This window comes from Heterocephalus glaber, unplaced genomic scaffold (assembly GCF_053883595.1).
Source record: "Heterocephalus glaber isolate CG9 unplaced genomic scaffold, H.glaber_assembly_v1.0 deba00000122, whole genome shotgun sequence".
Lineage (NCBI taxonomy): Eukaryota > Metazoa > Chordata > Mammalia > Rodentia > Bathyergidae > Heterocephalus > Heterocephalus glaber.
In genome coordinates, this window is record NW_028258138.1 from 51,761,549 (window position 1) to 51,771,332 (window position 9,784).

The 9,784-nt window shown below is 34.7% G+C and overlaps 1 protein-coding gene across 1 annotated transcript in view; it reads left to right on the forward strand.

Annotated features, from left to right (window-relative positions):
* Nucleotides 1-5,558, forward strand: part of Zpld1 (zona pellucida like domain containing 1) — a 52,877-nt gene extending 47,319 nt beyond the window's left edge. Inside the window, exons 9-10 of the mRNA XM_004858000.3 lie at nucleotides 2,642-2,671; nucleotides 2,943-5,558. Coding sequence (XP_004858057.1) covers nucleotides 2,642-2,671; nucleotides 2,943-3,118 — 206 coding nt within the window. The 3' untranslated portion in view covers nucleotides 3,119-5,558. The remainder of the gene's footprint in view (nucleotides 1-2,641; nucleotides 2,672-2,942) is intronic.
* The last annotated feature ends 4,226 nt before the right edge of the window (nucleotides 5,559-9,784 follow it).

The window sequence follows — 9,784 nt, forward strand, 5'->3', positions numbered from 1 at the left end:
TAAAGTTCCCAAATGTTCAAACTGCTGAGGTGGAAAATGCTTATAGGCTGCAATTTTGGCACAAACACTTGGAAATAATAATATGCAATTGCTTTGTTAATATAAATTTCTATATAGAAGCCCAAACCAAACTCTTGTTAAGTGGTATCATTGAATTTTATGGGTAGTTAATAATTCCTGTGAACTTATTTTTTTAGCCCCTGCTTGAAACAGGTACTTTACTAAGAACTGGGCCACAAATTTTCCCTTCAGGGACTTTAGAGTTTAGAAGTAGATTATTACCAAACATAACACAGTGTAAAGTAGAAAGTTTAGAGGTAAACTTTTATATGAGTAATTAAATATTTAAAAAAATATATTTTCTAGAGATAAGAAAGGAGATATTTATTCTGCATATGTCTGGACAGATGTTTATATTTTCCATTTATTCCAGCATTTTTTATGAGAAAAAAAAGCAAAGAATGACAATATGTCTGCTCTTTCTGGCTTTGAAACAGCTGTGGCTTTGCCACTATTACTCTCCTCTGTGTATCCTCAGGTAGCTATATATTCTTTGAAGTGCTCACCACGTTAGCTATTAATCTGTTGTAACTTCAGAAGGCTCCATGTGCTTCTTTGAGAATATATGTACATGTCAAGAGCAAGTGGATTTAAGGGAAAACAGAATTGTGTGGTGACAAAAGTTTCCTGGAAAATGTCTACCTCTTCTTTTTGGACCAGACAGTGCTTTTTGTTACAATGATACAAAAATTGGAGAACATAAGAAACATTAACCTGATAAAGCAATTCTATCCTTATTTACCTTCAAATACAATCCCAAATAGCATTCAACTGTTTTATTGTTTGTTCACTTGCCAATGGTAGGATGGTTTCATTTTTTTCAGTTCTGCTAACAGGAGGTAATGTGCTCATTTGGCACACACACAGGAAGATTTTGTCTATAGCCAAGCACTCATGGATGATATCTCACATACTGTTCTATGGAAGTTGGTGGTAATATGGGGAGCGGAGGAGGTGATCTGCCCTTTATTAACCTCAAAATGCAGGACATAGCAAGGGATTCAGTAGGTACTTTTGTCTTATTTGGAAAACTTAGTAAGAAGAAGCCTTCTATTCTATTCTTCCATACATTTTAAAAAACAATTTAAGTGTGACTTCTAAAAAAAAGAAGAACTTTACAAAGAGAGATTTAGAGTATTATATATTATGCTTTTATGTTCCAGTAAGGCAGCTTATCTTGCAAAAGGACATGTAGATCTTTTGGATGAATTGATCACAGTGCGTTCATGTCTTCTATTTCCGTGAGAAGGAAGTGTCTTTATAAAGTAGTGTTGGTTGTAGGTTAGGATTTTCCTGAGAATGTCCTATAATGAAAATTTGTGGAGTTTTTCTCCTATTGTAATACACTACACCATTCTAATGAATGAATGCTGTATTAATTTTAAACACTATACTTTAAGATCAGATAGAAAAACTATCATTTTTGCCAAGATTCATAGCTCTGAAAAGAAATGGCATCAGGGGTTTTATTAATGTCTCATTGGGTTCTCTCATTAATTGTTTTAAATACCAGTCCTGGAATTTTTAGCTTGAGGTATTCATCTCCACAGCTAAAAATATTTTCCATAAATGGCCAGTGTATATGATTTTAGAAAAAAGGCTCTGAAATGGAGCGTGGATTTAAGCATATGTTTACTTTGCCAGAGAGGTTATGACAGATGGAAGTTTCTTCATCTGTAAAATGGGATTACCAATAATATGGTTATCATGAGAATTCAATGTGAAAAGATATGAGATAGCACTTTTAAACTGTGCAGCAGCACACATGCATTAATTACAATAATATTTATACTCCATAAATAAACAGTGAACTGCATATATTTTATGGTTAAAATCTAACACTCACAGGCACATACCCGCCCATGTGTTAACACAAATATGAAATCCAATAGTTGTATAAGCTCAAGGATTAATAGTGACATGATTTCTAGTTGGACAACAAGAATTGGGAAAACAAGGGAATGTATTTAATGTTCAGTTATTATGTTTGCCAAAGAAAAGTGAAAAATCAACAGTTTCGATCTTTGACTAACAGATGCTAATAAAACTACAACTGAAGCTCAGGAATTATTTTTCCCTTTCATTTAGTTATTAAGTGTGAATTTATCCTCCTGGAACTTAAAATGATGTTTTTTAAGATTATGTTGAGCAAATTGGCAACACTTAAAAATAGAGTAGTGCTAAATAATGAATATTTCTCTTTAACAGAATAACAAATGGGAGGTTACAGGGCCATAAAAAATGTAATAGCTGTTAACAGCTACTGCTCCCACTAACCTGACCGGTGAGATAATGATGAGCCAAAGTTAAAAGGAGAAAATGTAACATAATATATTTGGGGATTCCATTTGGATACTCAGGGAAGTGGCAGGATGTGGGCGTGGGAAACAGATGATGAAATGTGGGACAGAAAAATGGGAAAGCAGAATGGTTTAAAAAGGGCTTTCATTTATCCCTTCCTTTTGGTGCTTGTGGGTGGAGATCAAGAGGGATATAGGTAAAAAGTTATTACGGACTCGGTAAACAAAGATAAATATTTGGAGAGACTTGTTATTTCTTTTTTCCTGTTTTTACTCCTTAGATGAGATGCCAACCAACAATTCACAACTTGGTAAGATAATTAACATTTATTACAAATAAAGGATCTATGTTTCAAAAGTTTTTGGTGATGTAAAGCTGTAATCAGTTATAAAGCTGTAATCAATTAAATGTAATGAACTCTAGCTTTTAAGTCTTATATTTTAAATAACATTTCAATGATGATTTTTGAACTCATATGTGATCTATCAGCTAATTGTCATAGCATCATATAGTTGGTTGTTTTGTTTCATTTGTTTATTTATTTTTATGCAATCCTTTTGTGTGTTTGTGATTATTTTCAGGTTCTCTGAGTGTACCTCCCTTCCAGTTGAACACCATCACCAGTGCACTGATATCGGGAATGGTTATTCTTGGAGTCATGAGCTTTTCCCTTCTCCTGTGCTCATTGGCCCTTCTACACAGGAAGGGCCCCACCAGTTTGGTGTTGAATGGCATAAGAAACCCAGTCTTTGAGTGATTATGCCATGTTCTGCTCTTGAGGGAAGGCTTAACTCACTATGTGTGATTGAAGTCAATGTTCTGCCTGAATTGAATGCCAGCCATCACTTGATATTTTAAGTTTGATAGATTTCACAGTATATCTCATCAGAATGATGATAGTGAAATAATTTTTCTAATATTGGTATTGTCACTTATATATGTGGCCAACCCTATTTTTATGACATTAATGGGCATACTGACAATAAGTAAAAAATATTCAGGACTTAGATCTTACAGGATCAGTCATATTTTATTTTATTTCAATTTTTTTAGATTATTGGTTTAAGAGACAAAAAGTTGGCTTAGAAAAAATATGGAATTTGTTTCATTTTTTCTTTAAGCCTTAAAGATCAATGTAATGGCTTTAGGTTTGTATATGTGGTCCTATTATGAAAGTTGAATTTTCTTTTATTACATATATTCCACCTAGGGTGATATACTGATTAGACCATCCAATTTGACATATATGAACACTAGGTATTTGTTCTATGACTTACTGTGTTTTGGGCTGATCTTCATTCTTGACAATACACCCTAAAAAACAAATAGAAAACCAGACTTCTGGGAAATGTTTATCAACCAGGGACACCCATTGCACAATGAGTAAATAGGAAATACAGTTGCTACTTTCCAAAGGACACTAAGTGTCCCTAGATCATATTAATCTGGAATGACTGTGACTGGTTTTCTCCTTTTGATTCACGTGAGAACATCAGCATATGTTAATGCCCCTTGGAGGGAAACTCGTTCAGCTGCTGCTGTAGCTGTGTTTCCGGCAATGAGGCAATTATGTCCTCCTCCTCCTCTTTTTCCTTCTCTTCCTCTTCCTTCTCTGAGGTTCTGGGGATTGAACCCAGGACATCACTCATGCTAGGCAAGCACTCTACCCCTGAGTTACACTCCAATTCTGCAAAAATTACTCCTATTCCTAGTCATTGCATGAGAAAACAAACCATATTCATGGGAAGAGGACATTATTCTCACTCCTTAAACTTGGGGTTCATATAAGGGGTTTTTAACAACTCGGGTTCCTCTTTTCTCCTAGAATAAAGAAGAGGCTTAGATTAAATGTAATTTGCAGAAGTTTACTGGCATCTACTTGAATAAAGTGCTCTTTTTTGCCCCAATTTTTTTTTTTTTTGGTACCGAGGATTGAACTTGGGTTCTTATGCTTGCAAGGCAGGTGGTGCAGGAGGCGGAACCACTGAGCTAAATCCCCAGCCCTTTGCCCCAGTTTTTGATGTCAGAAAAATAGTCTTGAGAAATTTTCCTTCTAAGGTATTTTCTGATATGTGCCATAATTGCCACATGATAAACAAAATTATCTTGTAATGGTAAATTCTAAGAGCATTTGATTCTTTATAAGTTTTGCAAAATTTTTTTAAAGTCAAGTTTTAAGCATCCCATGTTTTTATGAAAATAATCAACCTCATTGTTAAGACTATTCACAGAACTGAACAAATAAAAACAATTCAATGACAAGCACCAGAACTTAGCATATGTGGCTACCAGAAGTGCTGTGTTAACTGTAAAATATTACTGTAATAAGTAATTTTATTCAACACTCATGCCTCAGTATTCAGGACTTACTTACTATACTACATGCAAATCATTGTACAGTTTTAGATTTGTTTCAAATGGAGTATCTACACTGTAAGTTAATAAATCAATCATCAAGTAAAAAACCACTTTTTTCCCAATTTCCCTGAATATTTCAGAAGCAAGTGTTTGTGTTATGATGATTAGCTATACAATTGCCTCATCTCTTCTATTTTAAGCTATATGCACAAAGTGAAGAAAGATGTGGAAAGTCTTTAGGTAATTTCTTCAACATCGAAAATATTAAAATCACTCAAAAACCAATCTCTTCTTCCCTGTGTTACTTCAAAATAACTTTGAAGTGAAAATTCTGATCTTTATCAGTGTTAAACCGATGAACAGAGTGTGCTACCAATGTGACCCTGTGTGTACACGGGTAGTATTGAAATATTTTGGTAAATCTATTTCAGGTACCTTAAATGAATTGCCATTGATTTGAGGATTAAGATTATTGAAGTTGGTTTGTCAGTTTGATTTTTATGCTTTTGGGATGGCCACTGTTTCAGCTATTGAATTTTCAAATTCTATTTTCCATTTTGTAGAACTGAATAATGGGCATATATCATTCTGGAAGCAACTTAAGTCTCCTATTATTTTTTTGCCACCCTTTCTTCATTGTTTTGGAGTTACAGTGAAATAATCCAGATTTGTTTCATACAGCTTTGTTCTTACAAACCTGCTGTTATCTGTAGTATTTAGTTACACTGAGTTTTCTGGTTATTGTAGTGTGAAAACCTTACAAAACATGTGCAAATGTCTCTTCAGTTTTAATACCTCAAACTGTGTTTTGCACTTCAGGGGTAAGGTCTGATGATATGTAAAAGATGATTGTTTAATAAAATAATTATAAATGAATATCTTGAAAATATTGGCTTGGTTTTTTAAAACACATATTTCTCCTTTTCACTCTAAGGATCCTATTCTTATTTTCACAAGTGTTGAGAAAGATTTAGTCTAAAATAAGCTGCCAGGTCCAGGGATTAGCTCAGCAGTGCAGCGCCTGCCTGGCAAGTGGGAGGCTCTGAGTTTGATTCCTGATACAAAAAAATAAATAAGCAAATAAATAAAATAAAATAAGCTGCCTAATGGAAAGTGGGAGATCTGTGCAGGGAGGTGGCAGTGGTGCCCTCTCAATACTGAGGGAGGTTCCTAGCTTAGGCCCTGTGTTGGAGAGGTACCCTTGTGATGCTATCAGCTGAGGGATGGAACTGCCCTCTGCCTTGGTCTTTAGTCTGGCTAAAGTGGAGCTTATGACTTAAAACTGTGCTGGATACAGTAAAAACTGGAAAGACAAGCAGCTCAGTTTCTGCTGAGAGTTTCAGTCTCTCACAATAGTCTCAGCCAGATCTGGTTGTCATCTTTTTTCTTGGGGTTGGGGGTGAGTTGAAGACATAGTGTTAAAGAGAAATCTGTTTCTTGACTCAAGAAGAATCCACTTGTACAGAAGTAGGTCCTAGTTTAAGCCCTTAGGTATCCATAGTTAGCTTTGGGAGCATCACAAGTTAAGGGGATTCCTGAGGGGCATTGTCAGCTGTGAAACAAGCAAGGCTACTTTCTTTATGTAGCCTCTACATGCAATAAACTCGCACAGTGAGAGTAGAGAAGGAGAATCTGATGGGAGGTGCTTGTGTCTGAACACACATGAGGTAGTTTAGGGAATTTAGCAGGAAAGAGTCCAATAGGATGGACACCTACATACATTCACTTTTACTCCATATTTCCAAGAAAAAGAATAAGCTAATTATAGATTAATTGCTTTTAGGAAGAAGGGATATCTTTTATATAAAACATTATATATTTAAAATTCAGAAAACAAATTTTTAAAATATTTGAGTAGTAAATAAAAAGGATGTATTAATGGACTAGTGTATTACTCAGAGTTCTTCAGAGAAAAAAATCAACAGGGCATGTGTGTATATATATGTACATATATACAAAGCATATGTTATATATAATAAGTATATAAACATAATCTATAATAAAATTGTATAATTATATACACTGTATACATTATACACACACACACACACAATAAAGAATTGGCTCATGTAACTATGGAGGCTGTACAAGACTTGCAATTGGGAAGCTGCAGGTTTAGTTCCAATCTGAAGTCTGATAGGCTCAAGGCTGGCAGGAAAATTTCATGTTCCAGTTGAAGCCCAAAAGCAGAAAAAAACCCCCAATGATCAAGCTTGGAAAGCAATGAGGAGGGAAGGCTAAATTATTTTTTGTTGTTGTTCTATGCAGACCTTTGACACATTGTATCACACTACGAAAAAGCAAAACTTCCTACTAAGTCTGGTGACATTAGGGAATGAATAAATAAAGTGTTATGAAATTTGACAGCACAATTGAAGTATTTTAATAATATTTAATACCCTTTATTATTTAATAATAAAGAACTTCTGAATGGAGGGTCCTCTTTTACATTAGCTGAATAATAGTGATCAAAGGAAAGAAGGATGGGCCACAAATGTGTGAGCACTGATCAGTTCTGCCAAATTACTTTGGGACAAGGACAAAGGTTCCGCATCCTACAGGGTTAGCATTGAGTGTCCTGGTAGCCAATGACAGCAGTGTCAACAGGCCAGAACAGTGAAGAGCATTCCACAGGGCAGCAGAAAGAATGGAAGTAAGCAAGACAGGGACGTGCTGGGGACTGAGAGGAAAGATCTCTTAGAAGAAACTGGATCACTGGCAGGAGGTAGAACTGAAATCATTGATGAGTGTTACATTTCACATGGTGTTGGTCTGTCTCCTTCAGAGGCCCAGTGTAAGTGGAAACTGAGTTAAAAAGTTATTTTTCATGTTTGTGGAATATCTTGCCTGATGGTTTATTGGCATGCAGCATCACTCTCTGCAAATTTGAATAACAGAGGAGAAGTAAAATAGCCTGATTAATGTCACTTTTTGCTGAGATAGCAAGGAAAGAATCAGTTTTGAGGACTTCTGGTCATTTATACTAGACATAATATTAAGAAGTCTCTGTAAGTGACTTTCATTTATCAAATACTTTGTGTTCTTAGCATAGTAAAACTGAGAATTTAAGATTGTTATCTGTATAGTCCAATCCTCCAATTCCATTTGCTTCAAGTATCTGAATATTTCCTTTTTCATTTTAATTGCCAACATAATTACCTCAATATTCTGTTTCCTTTTCCTTTTTTATGTACAAAAGAGCAGTGCTACATGGAGTCTAAGTCAAATGTAGTGTAACCCAAATTTCAAGGTTAGTTTTCATCAGGGAATAGCTGTGTTAGCATTGCCCAGAGCATAATCATTATGGAGTCATCCTGCTGTTTGGACTAATCAAGTAACACTGGAAATTTGGGGGCAGTTGTTGTTTGACAATTTTATGCAACTCTAACTCAAAGTTATGCAGTTTCTGAAGCTATTTCTCCTCCTGTAAATAGTTTATAACTTTTTTTTAAATAGTTGTGAGCAATTGAAACAAATGAAAAATTACCATCAGGGAATATATTTGTTTTTAGTAAGTATTTGCTACTTGGGAATAGAACTAAGTTGTTATTTAAAAGCTATTGTTTTTCTACCATGTAGCTAAAGTAAGATGGCAGCAACTAATGTAGAACGCATGTGTGAAAGAAACAGAACCTAGTAATCCCTCTGGAATCTATTAAGATGAATTATAGATGCCTTTCTGGTATCTCATCTCACTTTCTAAACACAGTGTGGAGTGAAGGTAATTCACTATCATTCAGTAAAAGATTATCAAAATTTTAATGGTTTCTTTCCAGTTTGTCAATGGGTACATAAAAGAGTTTCTTTTATTTCAGAAATATATCATCATAATGTTTTGTAGCATTGTACCATAGATGATTTGTGCCTGTAGGACTGGATCAGAATCTCATTTAATGTTACCATAAATATTATGATTAAATCAATAAAACAGTACAGTTATTTAATTAATAACCTGTTTCAGAGATATTCTAGGTTAAAGAAGTTTGCACACATCTGGCCTTGCATTCACAGTTGTATTGAGAAATCTTGGTCACTACTCCAGTGGCTTCCAAATCCATATATTTACTCCCCTAGGATGGAATTTCCACCAACTCACATAAATTCTCCTCAACCTTCTTTTGGTTTCTTTTCTGTGTATAAGATTCAATGTGGTTAAGGTTAGAGTTAGGGTTAGGGTTAGTGTTCTGCCTGTATTATTGAGATAATTGTATTAACTTATTTAGTTTCATCTCCTAAATTTTTCTGTATTTAATCTAATAAACACATACCCCAAGAAAACAAATTTCCAAACTTTTTCTGAGAGATAGTGAAAATACAGTGACTTAATTTATTTTAATTTTGAACAATTTTTACATTTTATTCAATATGCAAATGGAATGCCATGCATTTCAGTGGCGGCCTACTAAACAGATTTTGGCAATCCTGGCTCCTACTGACAGCAGCAGCGCATGTGCTATCTGACTCACTGTTTTTCATTTGTGCATTTGTTTTTCCCACACTACCAGCATTCATTACAGTCACACAACTGGGCAAGCACAGAAAATGAGTTTATGCTCTGGGAAATGGCTGAAAAGCATCATCATCTTCATTATGTCAACAATGAAAATTATGTTTGTCTGTGGTATCTGGAGTTGATGGCTGGAATGTTTGAAAACAACATGAGGCATTTTCATTCTTACCCTGAGAAAAAAATTCATGCTAGTTGTAGTTTATATTTATTTTTTATTTTCAAATAATTTGTTTTCCCCTTGCCCTTTAGAGCTGAGAAAAGTTGCATGTAATGAGTGCTATTTGTACATAAAAGCGATTTCCAGAATAAGTATAATATCACTCACTGCCTGCTGATTCTTGAGAGAAATGGCATGTGAAAAAGATACATAAACTCTTCAGATTATGCCCTTCAGTTGAACACTACCCATTTTTTAAAGAAAACAAGTGTTTATTTCCTATGCATTTTCACCTCACTTTATCTTCCTGTCAGAACAATAATAATTGCTTTGTCAACTCTCCCTATCCCCTCTATTAACTATTAGATATCTCTTGAAAAGAGCGGCCAGGACTCCAC